Source organism: Conger conger, chromosome 17 (genome assembly GCF_963514075.1).
Source record: "Conger conger chromosome 17, fConCon1.1, whole genome shotgun sequence".
Lineage (NCBI taxonomy): Eukaryota > Metazoa > Chordata > Actinopteri > Anguilliformes > Congridae > Conger > Conger conger.
This window is the reverse complement of record NC_083776.1, coordinates 21,715,068-21,733,567: the sequence shown is the minus strand read 5'-3', so window position 1 is coordinate 21,733,567 and position 18,500 is coordinate 21,715,068. Positions and strand designations below refer to the sequence as shown.

The following is an 18,500-nucleotide window of genomic DNA, read 5'->3' as shown; positions in this document are numbered from 1 at the left end:
TATGGATTATAGCGCTTAATCACAGGCCTGCGAGATTCGGCGAGCGTATAGCTCGGGACAATGAATGCCGTTTATTTACCAGCGCATCGCCGAGAGACATTTCGAAATACCAAAAGCACCCCTCCTCTCGGTGAGCAATGTTAGCTTAGTGCAGCGAAATCCGGGAAAATAAGAACCACATGACATTTTGATGTATGGAGAGAAAAATCAAATTATTTGAAGAAGAAAAAGATTTAAGACTAAGAAAGTAAGGCCCGGTCATTTTTCCTCACAGCTCGAATACATCATTCCCACTCATAATTAATTCCCCTGTGTGTGGGGTTGTAATTTTATTTTTTTCCACACATAATGAAGGAGCCACACATGCAGTGTGTGATGCAGTGCATTTGAACATAAAGCAAATGATTGGGCCTGCTCCATCATTAACATGGCCTATTGTTTACCAAATTACTGCTAATCTAAAAGAGCCCAGTAATTACTTACAATGGCACAGAATTCACATGAAAAGGCAATGCATCAAACTAATGGGAAAAAGCAACCTGCACAATTTAGGGGCTGCAGTATCCCCCTCATTCATCAGTGGCCTTCCACTCACCATCATAAATAAGGCAGCTCATAGTCCTCGTGCTAACGCAATCAAGAGTGCACTCCAATGCCCACGAGACTTTGCTCTCACTTTTATTAACAGTATTAAAGGCAAGCTGCAAGGGAAGTGAAATGATGTACACACAAGTGAAAGTTTTTGAAGGGCGGGGACTCGATATGACTGACGTCATGTGAGGAGGGGGAAGTCGAATCAGGATGCGCACCGCTGCTTGAAAGGGGTATCAGTTGGAGGGGAACAGAAAATAGCTGACAGATATTTCATGAACATGCACACGCATGGGTACATGATGACGTAAAATCTCAACTAAAATTGTTTTACAGGAAGTGGAAAATAAATGCGACTTTAACTTCTGTTTCGGTCTATACATCTTTATGGGGAAGTATTGCCTTTTTTTAAGCATCAGGAAAATATGATACTTCCTTAAATTTGTTACACAAAGTACAAAGAACTCTTGTATAATTAGAAGCGGAAAGCTTCCCGAGGAGGTAAATAGTCAGGAGAAACTGGAATTTATTGAGTAAATATCCACTGATGCAGAACAACTTTGCACACAGTCATTAGTTGTAGTTGGAAGTTTGGAGTCATTTGGCAATTTTACACAGAGGCTACCATTTCACTGCTGTATTGCCAGTCTACTCAGGGCACTGACCTTGACATTGGGGGTGTAGAGGTTACTCAGAGAGGGGCACTGACCTTGACGTTGGGGGTGTAGAGGTTACTCAGAGAGGGGCACTGACCTTGACGTTGGGGGTGTAGAGGTTCCTCAGAGAGGCCAGGGCAGCAGACAGCCCGTCGGCACTGCAGCTGATCCACAGGGCCTGTAGCACACTGGAGGACACACCCGTCCTCTTGCTCAAGCCCTGTGGAGAGCGCGAAAGTGAGATGCTGTGATCACACCTGAGAATTGCCCACAGCCACAGCAGTAGGGGCGGCCATTTTAGACCATCAAATTCTCCTGGGGGCTCTGCTACATACAAGGATTTCATTTTTAACGGCAGGATTTTAATGGAAACTTCAAAACAGAGCAGCAACACTGCTTGTTACGTCTTGCTTGCCACAGGGGGTTGTCCTACCTTAAATATGTGTGCTTTTAGGATGTGATGTCCCAGCTCCATGGTCTGCTGGCGGTTCAGCTTCCCCTCCTGCCGGGACAGCATGAAGGCCATCAGGGCGTGGCCGTTCCTGTGGGAGAAACACGCACAGTAAACCCGGAGTTAAATGGCAGCCATGTCCCCATGTCTGGCAATAGCCAAGTCACACGTACCACATGAGACGTACTAGCGAACTTGGACAGCCACGGATAACTGATAGTATCTATGGTTTTTTGTGTGATGTTGACTTTTTCTGAAACAAGCATAATTAATACGCTGCAAATGTTTACCTACTGGCTAATGCATAATAATGGCAGAATACTGATATCAAATATAACAGTCGAAAAGCAAAATCAAAGGAGTGCAGAAACAATAATACATGAATACAAAATTAGCTACATTAATAATACTGAAAATTCCTTCTCATATACTGTCGTTACAGGATGTAAAAAAGAAAATATGCATCAGTCAAAGAAAGGCAGTGCATTTCATGTCTTATGTAAAATTCCCCTTCTTTGATAATTCAGACAAGGATCACAGAGATTTCCAAGGGCAAAATTGAGTAAAGTCTGACTGTTGCATCACGTTGGACAGATTAGGTGCAAAAGGTGTTCAAAACTGTTTAGCCTTCCCGTGCGCAACTCAACAAGCAAGAGAATGCAGTTCTTGTGTTCTCCCTTGGCGCTGAAGCTCGTTGCGGTACTAATTAACAGAAAAATTCATTAAAAGGCGACACATGACTGCAGTTCCCTTTGATCTAAGCTAAAGTGTTTCCATTAAAATATTGACTGATTGTGTGTTCACTTTTAAATAGAAAGTAACAAGCTACTGCAGTAAATTATTTCTGAAGGCCGGTCTTGAGTATGACTGTTATAAATGAGTATTTGAGGAGCCTGAAAGCTTCTGCTGAAAGAGGTCACTGTGCAGTTGTGATATGCCCCACGCGTCGTAAAACTCTTAAGGCCACCGCTGAAAAGCGGGAACAATAGCACCTTCATTATGAATCACGGACTGAACTGAAAATAAGTCTGCTCAGATGGTCATTTCTAACATTTTCTTAAAATGTCACAAAACCAGCCTGGCAGGGCTCCAAAATGGCTAACGACACATGCTTCATTGAATCACGTCTCTAAAATCAAGGACTGAGAAAGAAGGTGTCCCAAGAGCAGGGCGAATGTACGTCCCCATAGTCAACAAACAGCCAATAGCGGACTTGATTTAAGGAAGCATGACCATGTAAGCAGTCAAACACCTTGACTGAGTCAGACTTCAGTCCGGTCATGCAAAATTTAGGGAGACAATTTAGGGTATCCAAGAGCAAAGCCATAAATGATGTCACTTCTGAAAAATGGAAGAGTTACACAACACAGCCCCCAATAAAATGTTTGGCACGGACCGACAATTAGGCTGTAACTCGTGTGAACCTCTCCTGCACTCTGCAGCTTCATTAAGCCTGCTGACAAACAGCCAGGATGGGTAAAACACCTCAGGTAGTTATCAAATTAGTCTCTGAAGAATGTTTATGGAAACGACCTTGCCTGTAAACAGCCGCTCTCCGGTGCTTCAGTGAAATCAGTTTTACTGCTCAGGACTCAATCCATACGGCTGAGAGTGTCACCACTTTCAGCCTGCCTCTGATCTCCAGATAGACCAAGTGACAGGTGTTTGATTTAGGATGCATGCTCGCAAGCCCCGTGATCCCACCAAACAAAATTCCCTCTGTCTGGGTGTATTCCAACTGGAATCCAGCTTGAGAACCGAATCTGCCATCTTCTTAAGAGTGTGCTTCACAAATACAACGTGTACTAACAGGTGACAGGCCACAAGTAACACCCACCCCTGCACACACCTCTACATCATCCATACTGCTACGAAGATGAAGACATTCAAAGTGAAGTGAATTAATTTGTAGTATATCAAATCAGAAGAAATATTATTTTGTCATGAACAGACAATTTAGAAATGAAAAAATATAGTATGCCACTCCTAACAGTCACTTTAGGAATAATAACGGAAACAAACTACTGCCATTACTGAATCTGCAGACACTTACGAGAGCAGTAGAAATCTATGGAGGATTGGTCTATCGATCATGGTGTGTTTTTTGTGGAATACAGTGTGGGCATTTGAAATGTGGCTGTGCCGGTCACAGGCTACAGTACAACCCTGCGTTTTCATTCAGCTGCAGAGGAATGTGGGACTGTGCGAGACGCCCCGGAGGCCCGCTCCATTAAAATTAAAGACAGGAAATGAAGAGCAGGAGCTGTGGCGTAATTCCACCCAGAGCCAGGGAGGGTAACCATGATGCATTCCCCCGGTTTATCTCACTCCGCCATCATCAATCCAGAGCCCCCCCCCGCGCCCGGCTGCACAGCAGTGCCATCGATCCCCAGCGCCCGGCTCTCATCGATTCCCTCTCAACCCCACGCAGGAACCCCGATCGACCCGGCCCGGCGTGCCCGCAGATCCGCTTAATCAGGTACATGTGTTCAGCCACACTTCCGGGCTCCCGGCCGGAACGACTCATGCAGCCTCGGGGACCGCGGGCGTTCCGGCAGGGAGTGACCTCACCGCCGCGTTAGTGAACGCTTCGTACACAGAAGACAGAACGCGGGCCAGCTCTGTGAAGATCCTGTCGGCAGCAGAGCTGTCCGGCGGCCATTACAGCTGCTTGGCTGGGTGATCGATGTGATTGGCTGATGCTCAACAGGGGGGCTTACAGAAGACTCAAATCTAATTCTGTTCCTGGCTATTTTGAGTCCTTAGAAGTATATGGTTGTAACTGACATTTTTGACAGAAAAGGGTTTGTGTCATAAAGTTGTTATTTATAGGGCAATTTGATGTGATCTTGATATGGTACCTTCAGAGTACTTTTGAGTGTCTGTCATTTTGATCTGTGAAAAACGACTTTTGCAGCGTTTGGATGTGAATTTGAGGCTCAGTATCTCGAAACAACTCGAAACGCAGATACCAGAACTTTACAATCCCAAGGTCACGCTTTAGAGAAAATCGGCACACTCGACTCAACCGGCTGGCTCCATCGGCTGGCGCTCGCGGGACAGACAGGAAGCGGGGCGCCCGCTCACCGTGGGTCGCACAGGAAGTCGCCGCTCTCCCCGTCGGCCCTCCACACCAGCCACTCGCGGAAGGAGGGGTGGCAGAACATGCGGGTCTTGTCGCGCCGCTTGATGAGGAAGCAGGACAGCGCCTCCATGCGCTGCAGGAAGTCGTCCCAGGCCAGCTCCCCCGTCACGCTGCCCGCGTTGGCCGCCTGGAACAGCTGCTCGTCCGTCAGCGGGTGCAGCGAGGCCAGCGCCACGTTGAGGATGGGCAGCGTGCGCTCGAAGGCCGAGTTGGTGATGAACTTCATGTTGCACTGCAGCAGGTAGAGCTCGGCCAGAGACACCGGCACCACCTGAGAGAAGAGAGAACGGAGAGAGAGAGAAACGATAGACATTAGCTCGGGAGGTCAGAGCAGTCGTCTGGCAGCCTCCTCCCGACGAGCTGGTCAGTGCCTTGCATGCCAGTCTATCGCCGTTGGTGTGGGAGTGCGTGTGAATGGGAGAAAGAGAGGCATTAATTGTAAAGCCAGCCAGCAACACAGGCTTAAGAGCGGCATTAGCTCAGGACGTAAGAGCAGTCGGAGGGTGCCGGCTCATTCCCCTGTCCTGGGTGTGTCGATGTGCCCCTGAGCAAGACTCCTAACCCCCAACAGCCCCTGACAAGCTGGTCGGAGCCTTGCATGGCAGCCTATTGCAAAGTGTGTGTGTGTGAATGAGAGGCATTCATTGTAAAGCGCTCTGGATGAAAGCGCTACATAAATGCAGTCCGGTTACCATTTACCTTGTAGCTGGCGCTCTTGATGACCAGGTGGCCCTTCTCGAACAGGTCCAGGGTCAGCTTCAGGTACAGGTACGAGCCCTGGCTGCGGGAGATAAGATGGCCGCTGGCCTTGCCCACGACGGCCGGGTCGGCCTTGCCGTTGAGCGAGATGTTGTTCATGATCTCCTGGCTGCCGTTGATGCGGTACTGGATGTAGGCGTTGAGGTCGCTGTTGATGTCCTTGTTGCCCGGGAAGTCGTCCAAGGAGATTTTGGAAAGAGGCAGCAGGCTAGTAATCTCCTGTTGAAGATAATTATTTATAATTAATAATAATAATAATAATAATAATAATAAATCATAAATCTCAAAAGGGTTTTATAGTAAATCGGGTGCCTCAGCAAGCATAAATAAGCAAACATTTTGCACTAGGCTGCTAACCATGTTATCAGATTGGACGCAGAGGGATTTATTGAGTCAATTTCACTAGAGGATGATAACAGACTGATGCATTCAGGCTAGGAATTGCGGTCAGAACGCCAAACAGCCTTCTTCCATTTGAAATGTAATCCGTTACATATTTAAAAACACTTCGAAGGATATTGAGGTTACTGAATGCCAGTGCATTGGAGATACTGTATACATTCAAACACAAAAAATTTGTAATTTACTAATAACAAAAATGAATCCAACTCTCCAGTCCTGCAATCTCCTTGCCTATCCCATGTTCTTTTACATCACCCTCGCAAAATAAAAGTGTCCATAAAAGGGCACTCTTTCCTGTTATGAAGCCTGACATATTTGCTCAGACTTTTATCTCTCATAGGTCAGTGAGCAGGGGGGCTGTTTGCACAGAGGTGTGATATGAAGTCCAGGCTCTGACGGCAAACAAAGGGCTTGAGAAGGGGGTGGGGGTGGGGGGGGGGGGGGGGTGAGCGGGGGCTAGAGCCACGAGCGTCACGGGACCCGAAATCCGCACCGCACCGCACACCTCACTCCCACAACCCCCTGCTCCACGCACACATGCGATATGACACCTCCGACTAACAGCAGCGAGAGGGGAAACGCTGAATAATACAGTAGCCCACCGAAGTGTGGGGGATGCATTCCAGGAAACAGTCATTAGGCCAGTAAAACAGCGATCACCCTGAGAACCGTTTACTGTCCCCCCCCCCGCTGCTCCAATGGGCCTGGGGAAGAAAGAAGCAAAACTACCCCCCCCCCCCCCCCACAGCCTCCCATTCCAACAGACTTCATTAGACAGGAATCCACTTACGCAAAAGGGCCCGTGTGTACAAAGTCTAATCCATCAATCTCAGCTAGTGCACTTTACGTATTTATTTCATTCATTTTTTTTAAACCGGTGACCGCATTGTTTTTCACAAGTCAGACAACATACGTCATTGAGCTTTCTACCCCCCTCCCCCCTCTCCATGGGAATCGCACCACCACGCTCAGACTGAGACGCCCTCTCCAATACGACGCTCCCCAATTTACACCATTCCACCGAGTCAAACCTGTATCCCCTGCCCTCTGAGAACCAGAACAGCAGCAGGTCCCGCGTTCCAGCCGGCCTCCGTACCGCCAGGACAGAGGGGAAAAAAGCCGGATTAATGTCGGGAAAAGTCAAAGCCTGCCTGAGGACGCTTGCCAGGATGACAGGATGTGAATGTCCTGAACAGGCTAAACCCTAAGATACTGGAGAAGAACAGCAGATCAGAGAAGAAGAGATAAAGAAGAGATGTCCATTCCTCTCTCCTCCCTGTGCAGTTCTTTCAGAGCGTAATGAGCGATGGCCCTCGCCCGAGGCCACGGGGCTTCACAGACTGATTAATACAGAAAGTCATCTCTGAGAGAACACCCTGCCTCGACCAAAAAGACAGCCTGCCATTTGCTGCCCATCGCTGCCAATCACTGTCCATCGCTGTCAATCGCTGCCCATCGCTGCCAATCGCTGTCCATCGCTGCCAATCGCTGTCCATCGCTGCCAATCGCTGTCCATCGTTGTCCATCCCTGCCAATCGCTGTCAATCGCTGCCCATCGCTGCCAATCGCTGTCCATCGCTGCCAATCGCTGTCCATCGTTGTCCATCCCTGCCAATCGCTGTCAATCCCTGCCCATCGCTGCCCATCGCTGCTAATCGCTGCCCAACGCTGCTAATCGCTGCCCAACGCTGCTAATCGCTGCCCATCGCTGCCCATCGCTGCCAATTGCTATCAATCGCTGCCAGAGTCCTGCACGTCCACAGCGAGTGCACCCAACACCAACTGAACACACTGCCCAGCTGCCTTCTGCTTAATCCACTTCATCTCTGAGAATCTGCTGCGGTGGCCATCTTGTGTCTGCTCTTTCTGCTGTCCGAATGATACGTCTGTCTGGACTCTGTAGAAATGACACTGCAGGGGGACCGGGTATGGCCAGAAACACAATCTAGCAGTCCCTTCCGGGCCTCCGTGACCCAAACCCTGAATCGTGTGTGTCAAAGGGTGAATGAAGAACTACACTGAAGCACACATGCACGCACGCACACACACACACGCACGCACGCACGCACGCATATACACACACCTCAACAGAACGGACAATGGATTACACCAACGAATCAAGCACTTTAAAGGAGACGATAATGTAATTTCCCTTAATCGGAACATGCCAAAACAGCAGGTTCACACCAATTAATTACACGGACCAAGACATTCCAGCTCACTGGCCACTGGTCTGAACTGCAGCAGGGACTCGTCCTCATCAAATATTAAAGCCTCAATGTTCTATTAATCTAGGCCATAGGATATGCCGATATGACCAGGGTTTTTCATATGAACTAGGGTTAATTAAAAAGCAGCACATACAGAAAAAATGTATGGTAAGAAAGGGCAGTGGAGCCTGGCCTCATGAACAGCGTCCCTCACCAGAAGATTGACCCGCACGGTGACGACCAGCTTCAGCCAGGCAGGAAACTTGCAGATGATTTTGGTGATGAAGGAGGCGATGGTGTCGCCGTAGTCAGGCTTGTGGAACTCCGCTTCGTTCAGTCCGTCGATCAGAATGATGAGGTCGTCCTCCGGAATCTTCCGCTCTGCACATTCCCGAATACAAAAAAGCCACCAAATGAAATGCTATTACCCTGTTAAGCCAATTCCTTCAAATTACTTAGAATTGAAGAACCTTATATATCCAACAAACTTTGTTCCTTGCTTGTAACACTTAGCTGAATACATAACTAAAATTAATAACATGAGCAAACAAATATTTAACCCACATACAAGCAATACATAATTTTACTATAGTATTACGTAAGTGTAGTATGCCCTAACTTTAGTTTCTTCCTATGTGAAAACCTGCATACTACACTGTTGAGTATATTACCAATATATACCAGTACTAATATCACCAACAGACCACTCCAGGGATTTCAGAGACTTTACAATTGAAAAACTGCAGCAAAGAATGAAATAGAGCTGCTAATGCCTGCAGGTACAAAATAAATAATGAAGGGGACAGAAATATAAGAATATATAGCAGCGCTACGGTAGAAATGAAAACATTAAATATTTACTGTGATGAAAGAATGTGTGCGGTCATTGGAATAACAGCATGAACAGTTCTCTATAAAGAACATGGTTTTTTGGGGTAAAGCAGTGTAGGCTCTGTAATGCTAAAGTGGTGTTTTTCTGTGCTGCAGTAGCTGCTTTCATTCAGAGAGCAATAACAACAGGAGTATCATCTGCTGGGCCTCCCAACCCCTCTCTGTTTCACGTGGTGGATTTCCAGTAGGGTCATAGCAAGGCATCCGCGCCAGAGGAACGATTAACTCTGCACGTGGCCAGAAATGGAGGAGCTAACTTTGTTGTACTCTCAGCAGTGAAGCTCAGGGCCTGCCAAGTCCATAAGCCTCCCCTGTTTTGTATCCATCTTCCTATGACAGGTGGTGGGGGGGGTTCGCCTCTTATGGATGGAATAAAGCGTTTTCATATCAAGCCTCATCTTGGAGGCCATTAATCCCAATAAGCGAGAGGACAGGGGAAGCATGCGGGACGGATCTGTGCTGTTCCACCCGGCCCAGATCGTGCACACGCCCCTGCGTATTCACCCTCCCCACCTCGGCTCTTATTCTTTTCTCTCTCTCAGGAAAAAAGGAAATCTTACTTTGCGTAACACTGTATTGCCTCTAGCCAATGTTCAGACTCAACTAATTACACACTGACTAAACATAAGACGTGAAGGCAGAGAGAAACTCGCAATGACCTTCACACGATCCTCTGCAAGGCACAAAAATAAATTCAGGGTGCTAACTTGAGTCTAAGGTCTGCACATTTCAGGCTTTGACAAAAAATAAAGGGTAAAATAAAACAAATGTTGTGCGAGCTTAGGCAACCGTGCCATTTTAGGATCAGGGCACAGTTCAGGTAATTTCGGGAAGAGTGCACAGTTAGGCTATTTCAGGTAGAGTGCACGGTTAGGCTATTTTAGGAAGAGTGCACAGTTAAGGCCATTTTAGGATCAGGGCACAGTTCAGGTAATTTCAGGAACAGTGCATAGTTAGGCTATTTCAGGAAGAGTGGAAGAGTGCACAGTTAAGGCCATTTCAAGAAGAGTGCACAATTAAGGTCATTTTAGGATCAGGGCACAGTTCAGGTAATTTCAGGAACAGTGCACAGTTAGGCTATTTCAGGAAGAGTGGAAGAGTACACAGTTAAGGCCATTTCAAGAAGAGTGCACACTTAAGGTCATTTCAGGATCAGGGCACGGTTCAGGTCCCAGGGACTCGATGCGAGCCGTGACAGGAGCGAGATGTTTAATGAACACAGTGGGCGATGCCAGAAGTGACCACACAGATAAGAACTTGGACCCTGTCGGGTAACATGTTGAGAAAAAAAACGAACCAAAACAAAACAAACAAAAGCAGCACTAGAACAGTCCTGGCAAATACGAAGCTAGCATTAATAATAAAACTGTCCTTTGATGAAAGCTGGAGAAGCTGAAAGCAGTGTGAGAAAGGGACCAGGCGAGTGTGCGTACCCTTGCGGAGGTTGACCAGGGGCTCCAGCACGCCGCGGCGGAAGGCGGCCATGGGGTCCTGCACGCAGGACCGCAGACTGAGCATGCTCTGCAGGTGCGGTTCCCTCAGAAGCAGCTCCCGGTAGGCGGTGAGCTGGTGCGACCTGCACAGCAGGGCGGCGATACTGTGCACAAACTCCGGCACCAGGCAGGTGTAGGTGTTGTCCGCCTGGCAGTAGTGGTAGGCCACCACCTGGAGATGAGAGAGGAGAGGTAACGAGGCGGCCATTTTAGAGCACAGGACACGATGAGAAGGACTGTCTAAATCTCAATGCATGGCTTTTGACTATGAAATGAAAAACAGCTTACAATTTGGGCAGTTACAAGATAATTTAATCAAGAATATGGATCTCACATACCATTTAAGATGACTTAATTATATTAACAGAATTATATAAAAAGGATTTCCAAAAAATAAGTATGACGACGATTATTGTGAAAGAATATTGCTTGATTAGATTAGCATTATCTGAACAGTACGCTTCACTGTAGAGTACATGCACACATTCGGCTATAAAGGCTGCAGAATCTCAAGGTACCTGAGAAACCAGGCTATAGGAGCTCTACGGACTGCATGAGACAAGCTGATGTTATTCCTCTCTTTACAATTATCACATCAACATCCAGGGTGAGAATGTTTGCAGTTGCTATTTTCTGGTCCCGGAACACCAGCCTGTGACTACAGAGAGCACGCCTGCGTAGTAACCTTCAGCACGGTAACTAAGCAGTGGAATCTCGAGCGGGGACACGGTGGCCAACCCGTTAAGAACATGGGGTACGTTTCACCAGACCCCTTTTTCTGCTATTTCCCCACAGAGCAGAGATGATTAACTTGCACAAAAACATTAAAGAACCCTACATTGGTGTGAGCATGTATGTGTGAAAGATATGGGGAGAGGAAGAGAGTGTGTGTGTGAATGAGAGCAAAAGAGAGAGAGAGAGAGGGAGAGATGGGGGTGGGGTAGCTTTCACAACCACTGTCCTAGTTCCACTCAAACCTGGCGGAGCTGACACACTTACAGAGGACAGAAGGTGCAGGTGTGTGCATCCAGTACTGTACCTGTTCAAGGGACACAGTGTCTCTCAGCACAGTCACATGACAGAAATATTACAGGGGCACAGTGTGTGTGTGTGTGTGTGTGTGTGTGTGTGTGTATGTGTGTGCGTGCCTGCATGTTTGTGTGTGTGTGTGTGTGTGTGTGTGTGCGTGTGCTTATGTGTGTGCGTGTTTATGTGCGTGTGTGTGTGTGCGTGCATGCGTGTGTGTGCATGTGCGTCTGTGTACACGCACGTATGGAGCCAAAAAATAGTTTCATTTTTTGTCTCGTTCATCCCATCAATTTTAAAGGACAGTCTAAAACTTGGTAAATGACTGAATGACGAGGGAATCTTGAGGCAATAGCCTCGAGTGAGTGTGCTGCAGGCAGGCAGCAGTTCCGGGTGATGTATAAACAAATCTTTTTCTTGAAGGATTACGGCAGGCTCGCTCTCACAGATGGGGTTAACGGGAATGACTCGCTCTACACTTGGAGGTAGGCTTGCAGCCTCGACAGAGACATCAGATCTAGTGCCGACAGAAAGCATCAATCTGCGGTGACCCTGATGTGGCGGGATTCTCCATCCAGTGTTTCAGCGGGTAATGAAACAATCCAAAACCAACTGCCAGCCAACAACCCTAACTAGCCCACCCTGCCAAGCCATTCATCATAATTAGCTAAACAAGTCTACTGAGACCAGACCAGCCAACTGTTCCAGAAAATGCATGAATTTCCCTAATAATGCAGAGGCCTGTGTTTCTGCTGATGTTACACAATTTAAAACAGTGTGAGAAAACAGTCAAATTCAAATGTATGCATCGGATAGATTGTTACACTGTCACTGAAGGTGGGGATTTTTTTTGAAGATAGATGCGCAGAATCTGCATCTCAGAGCCTCTGCACTGAGCCACACACACAGCAGTACCTCCACAGGCCAGGTTGATAAACAGCCACGGACACCGATATGGGCACGGTCTCACAGGAGACGGAGCAAGAGAGAGAGAATCTATGACTGTGTAATGGCCCTGAAAAGGATTCAGCCGCCATTCGTAACACCGTTATCCTCTTCGTTGGAGGAAGGACTGGCGAAGAATTCACAACCGGAATTGATCTCGGTCCATTTGATGGTATCGCTGATTTGGACTGAGGTCTCCTTTCTCGCCCTCCCTTTGTGGCAACGGATCAGCAGACATCGACAACTTATGCCCACGGTCTGCTCTATTTCTCTCTTTCTTCCTGGTAAATGGACTGCATTTATAAAGCGCTTTTATCTAAAGCACTTAACAATTAATTCCTCTCATCCAACCATTCACACACCAATGGTGATAGGCTGCCATGCAAGGCACCGAATAGCTTGTTGGGAGCAATTGGGGGTTAGGCGTCTTGCTCAGTCTTTGACAAGTCTCAAACTGCCAGACGACCCCCAGACCTAAGGTCACCCCCTAATGCTTCACTTTCTTTTTCTCTCTGTTTCTCTCTCTCTGTTACTCTCTTTCTTTCCCTCCCTCCCTCCAAGTTTTTGCTTTGTAATGGGACTGGAAAATGTTGCAACTGCCTTTTAATGTGAGCTAGCTCTGCAGGGTAGGAGAAAACACATTAAACAAGTTGCTAAATGACAGATGGTTAATTAAGTGGGTGTGAGCAGGAAATTTGCTGGAATGGAACAATTAGGAGGCAAAGATGTAAACTGTAAACTTGCACTTCAAATACCCAGATGGTTTGCTCACAGGAAACTCAGTGTGAAAGCTCCAACAGGTTGGATCATTATACGGAAATTATTAGCAGAAATAAAAGTACAATAAATATTATTTTCCCCATATTCAATATGCCAATACTTGGCTCAACAAATTTTCATGATTATGCCAATTAGCTAGGGCTAAGTCCCAAGTCTAAATACAGGTGGACACCATCCAGAATGTTGGACACTGGAGGCTAAATTGCAATTTGGGCAATTTGCTCCACAGGAGCCCTTTCTGGCCACCCTGCTAAAGTGTTCCCAAGGCAACACAGAGCCATGTCCTCAGGGTGGCCTTGTCCTCCAACTCATTTCGTTATTTCGCTGAGTAACGGAACCACACACAAGCAATCACAAAACAGAGGCACTATGGGAATCGTGACTCTATTCTCACCTCTCTACAAAGGATTTACATTTTACATCATGCACTTTCACTCTTAGACTTGATAAGGAAATCTGTGATATTCAGCTAAATGAATGCTGTGAGAAAGAATTCTAATTAACTGACAAAATGTCAAACTACTGGCTCCAAGATACAACCATGTTGACCCATCGGGGAATTTAACCAGCAGTCCAGATATAGTTCGCTAACCACCATACACAAACCCCGGCCCCCCAACACAATACAAGAGACTACTGTGGCTGTAAGGAGTACTAAAGAGGTCCTCTTTCAGAACTTAATTAGGAAACTGAATGGGTTCCTCCAGGGGAACTGGAGTCCATTATGGCTCTAATCAGCTACAGGACCATACCCCCCAGTCACCTTTTACCAGCCAATCCACTGGGAGATGCTCCCACAAAACATCTTTCTTCAGCTGGAGTAAGCCAGTCTTTGTGAAGGTGTCTGGCGGCCAAAGTGCCTATACGTCAACTGAAGCCAAACTGACACACAATAAGAGCATGCCCTGTATTAATATAAAAGCCACTAAGGGTGTCACTTAATTAATTTACAGTCAGTTACACAGTTCAGAACACCATTCGGCCAGGCTATTTACCATCTGCAAAACATTATTTAACACCCCTGTGAATGTGTAATGTATTTTTACGCCCATGGTACTTTCCGTCCGTCGGTGACGCCTGGAAGGCAGCTGCTGCCTCCAGGACTGCAAACAGCAGGTCGGCCAGCGGGTTCAGCTCCGCAAACCACAAATGACGACTACATCCTATTTCACAGGCAGTCTATCTGTAATGTACTCTTATGAAATCTATCTGTAGCTATGTTACTAAGCTAGCTTGTTTACTAATCTGCCGCTGTTAGTTCTCTAGTTCTAAAAGCCGCTGCCTACCAGGCGTCACTGAGGGAAGGAAGGTGCCTTAGGCCTTAGGAGAGACGGGGAAGAAGGGGCCGCCTCGGTGGGACCCTACCTTGGCGGCCAGACGCCTGACGGCCTCTTCCCTGCGTCTCTGGAGCTCAGGCGTGCCGGGACAGCTGTTGTTGCGCAGGGTGTTGGTGGCGCTGGGGTGTGGGGCGGGCTGGGGGGGCTGGCTGAGGGGCAGGTCTGTGCTCCCAGGCCCACCTGTGAGGGAGACACAGAACACAATGCTCACTGCTGCCCCCTATGGAGTGGAGGTCTCACTGATGATGATGATGATGATGATGATCACTGAGATGGGTGTCTTTGTGCTTTCCCAGGAGTGCCAATCCAGTACAGCAAATCAATATGTGAACAAATTTCTTTTGAGTGATTCGAGGTGTGGAAATCTTAAGTATGCTAGAAAGCAGTTGCAAAAGTTTTTATTTTAACCTTCAGGATAATCGTAATGCAAGGCGACCAAGGCCGTTCCCTCACTTTGTCTTGATTCACTTCGAGTGAAAGACAGACGCACAAAGCAGTTTAAAACCCTTTGATGGCTTTGTGACACTGCCATAAAATGGTGACATTTGAATTAAATGGCTCGTTATGAACACGCCATGAACGGCCCTCAGCTTCCTGCGGTGAGCAGACCGCCCGGGCATGCTCAGTGCACACCCGCGTCCCACGTCTCCCCAAGCACACGCAAAATGGATGGCGGTGTTGCCAGTTACCCCGGGTCACGCGCGGTCAGGCCGGATTAGCGGGCTGGTGGGGTTCCAGGACGACGCGGTTCTAATCCGATCATCCGCTCGACGCGAACGCCCTAATCCCGGTGCCACAGTGGCGTAGGGGTTAGCGCTGTTGCCACGCAAGGAGGAGGTCCTGGGTTCGAATCCCGGTCAGCCAGATCATGTTCTCCGTGGGTACTCTGGTTTCCTCTAACACTCAAAGACACTCCTGCCATTGCCTTGACCAAAGCACTGAACTGGAATTGGCCCTCGGGTGCTGCACTGTGGCTGCCCAAGTAACTAGGATGGGTCAAATGCAGATGGAGAATGACCGCACAGGGTTTGATCATGTATATCTACAGCAGCAGCCTAGTGGTTAAGGCCATGTACCTTAAGGGACCTGACTGGAACCCCACCGCATCTGGAACCCCACACTGCTCCAGGAGGGATTGTCCCCTGCTTAAGTCTACTCAACTGTAAGTCGCTTTGGATAATAGCGTCAGCTATTGTGTAAAGTAAAATAATGTAATGTAATGTGTTCTGTGATGGGATCTTACTTTTGGGGGAGGCCCCGGGGCTGTTGGAGGCAATCTGGCGCATGCGGCCCCCGTGGCAGCTGAGGGCAACCAGGCGGGAGATGACGGCGGTCTTCCCGAATCCCACGCTGCCCACGATGAGCACCCCGCGGCTCTCTGCGGCTCCGCCCCGCTGCAGCACGTCCTCCATCAGCTGGAACAGCCAATCACGGCCCACGAACACCGAGTCCATGGTGATGCTGGGCACCTCGAACAGCAGCGGCTTCAGCATGATGTCCGGTGGCTTGTAGGGGGCGAAGCGGGCTGGAGGAGAGCGCGCGCGCGCACACACACACACACACACACACACACACACACACACACACCTCAGTTACTAGTCTGGGCAGTCTGAGCCACGCCTACGACAGCAGTACTGCCACCAGTCGTCAACACAGTCAATACAGTCAATACAGTCTACGCTCTTAACATTTTAACTTTCCAAGCACAATAACAATACGCAGACATAACATAACCTAACAACATAATATACTGTAACATAACACAACACAGCATAGCATAGCATAGCATAGCATAACATAACAATTAGAACAGGCCATTCAGCCCCGAAACGCTTGCCCAATCTGACCTCTAAAGCATATTGTACCTAATGCCTAGTTTACCTAAAAGCTTGGTAGTGTCTAGCACCATACTACATATCCTGGCAAGCCATTCCACACAGTGACCAGTCTCTGTGTGAAAAAGATCCATTCCAGTTGTACGAGCCCCCCACCCCCCCTTATCTCCTAAATAAACAAATGACATCTGTGTAATGAAGTTTCAACAGGTAAAGCAGTTTACAGAATCTGTAAAGAACCAGACTATTAAAAATTTCAGCCGTCAGATGGAATAATCTAACATCTCATAATCAAACACTAAGGAAATGCATGTAGCTTCAAGCTGGCGACGACTTAATTATTTTAAATTGCGCAGCTATCAATTCAATACTACAAATGTTATCTTTAAAAAAATCTAGATCTTACAAATGAATAAATTAATTTAGACACAATACTAGTTCTCATCATAACTGCATGGTAGGGATTGATCTTAGTGGAAATGAGTAGAAGACACTGTAGGGCAGTATGGGTATTGTAGTACAGGTTGTGGAATTGTGAAGACACACTGTAGGGCAGTATGGGTACTGTCGTACAGGAAGTGGAACTGAGAAGAACACGCACTGTAGGGCAGTATGGGTACTGTCGTACAGGAAGTAGAACTGAGAAGAACACGCACTGTAGGGCAGTATGGGTATTGTCGTACAGGAAGTGGAACTGAGAAGAACACGCACTGTAGGGCAGTATGGGTACTGTCGTACAGGAAGTAGAACTGAGAAGAACATGCACCGTAGGGCAGTATGGGTATTGTAGTACAGGTCTGCTGGCCCTACCTTTGTCCTGCGGCACCCTTCCCCCGGTGTTGTGCCAGGGCAGCCGAATGGAGGTTCGCAGGGGAGTGTTGCGCTGCTCATCCAGATAGCCCAGATCTTCCAGCTTGGTGGAACTGGTGGCTTTTAGGGCAAAAGCAGAAATAGAGTGTGAGAGAGTGAGAAACAAAGTGAGACGGTGAAAGATCAATAGAGAGAGAGAGAGAGAGAGAGAGAGAGAGAGAGAGAGAGAGAGAGAGAGAGAGAGAGAGCGAGAGAGAGAGAGACAGACAGACAGACAGACAGACAGGAAGCGAGAGAGAGACATCAGAGAAACAGAGAACAAGAGAAAGAGTGACACAGTGTGACATCTCTCTTGGGGGAAACTGAGGCCAGTGGAAGTGAAGAGGAATCATACAAGCAGACTCTGCCATTTAGAGTTCCCCAGAGGGGCTGCAGGCAGGTACCATACAGTGCACTAACACACCACAGCAGAGATGTCCCCAGTACCCACACACACATACATACAGACAGACAGACAGACAGACAGACAGACATACACACACAGACAGAGACAAATAAATACACACACCACATATACATACAGACACTGACACAGACACACGGACATTCTCACACACACACAAGACACGCGCACACACATACAAATATATACAATACACGCACCACATATACACATACACAGACACACACACACACACACACACACACACAGCAGCAGCAGCAGCAGCAGCAGTCTGAACAGCTGAGGAGCTAGAGCAGGGGTACAATAACCTCCTTCTCTCAACAGGTACACAACTGCCACAGGATGTCAAAGTACAGTGAGGGAGAGATGGACAAAGACAACCAGGTGTGGTCCTGGTAGAGCAGGAGAGGTGCATGACAAGAATGTACGCACGCACACACGCGCGCACACATACGGGCGTGTGCACACGTGCACACACACGCACACACACACGCACGCACAAATGTCCCAGCTCACTGTCTCAGAACACATCCCAAGGCGAGGTCCTCAGGAGATCCAGATCACCTCAGAGACATGACATCTGCCTGATAAAAAGGCAAAGTGGTCGACTGTATCGATCGTCAGGGAGCAGGTGGGTCACTTACTTAACTGCACTCATCTCGCAAATGAAACTGCACTTCTCCTGAGACCAGGAGGACCAGCCAGC

The 18,500-nt window shown here is 47.9% G+C and overlaps 1 protein-coding gene across 4 annotated transcripts in view; it reads right to left on the bottom strand.

Annotated features, from left to right (window-relative positions):
- Positions 1-18,500, bottom strand: part of LOC133116586 (protein TANC1-like) — a 129,534-nt gene that overhangs the window by 22,490 nt on the left and 88,544 nt on the right. For all 4 annotated transcript variants that reach the window (XM_061226311.1, XM_061226313.1, XM_061226312.1 and 1 more), the window contains 9 exons: positions 17,332-17,451; positions 15,930-16,211; positions 14,715-14,866; positions 10,539-10,770; positions 8,429-8,595; positions 5,543-5,821; positions 4,786-5,114; positions 1,681-1,789; positions 1,345-1,467 (listed from right to left, as the gene is read on the bottom strand). In XM_061226311.1, coding sequence (XP_061082295.1) covers positions 1,345-1,467; positions 1,681-1,789; positions 4,786-5,114; positions 5,543-5,821; positions 8,429-8,595; positions 10,539-10,770; positions 14,715-14,866; positions 15,930-16,211; positions 17,332-17,451 — 1,793 coding nt within the window. The remainder of the gene's footprint in view (positions 1-1,344; positions 1,468-1,680; positions 1,790-4,785; positions 5,115-5,542; positions 5,822-8,428; positions 8,596-10,538; positions 10,771-14,714; positions 14,867-15,929; positions 16,212-17,331; positions 17,452-18,500) is intronic.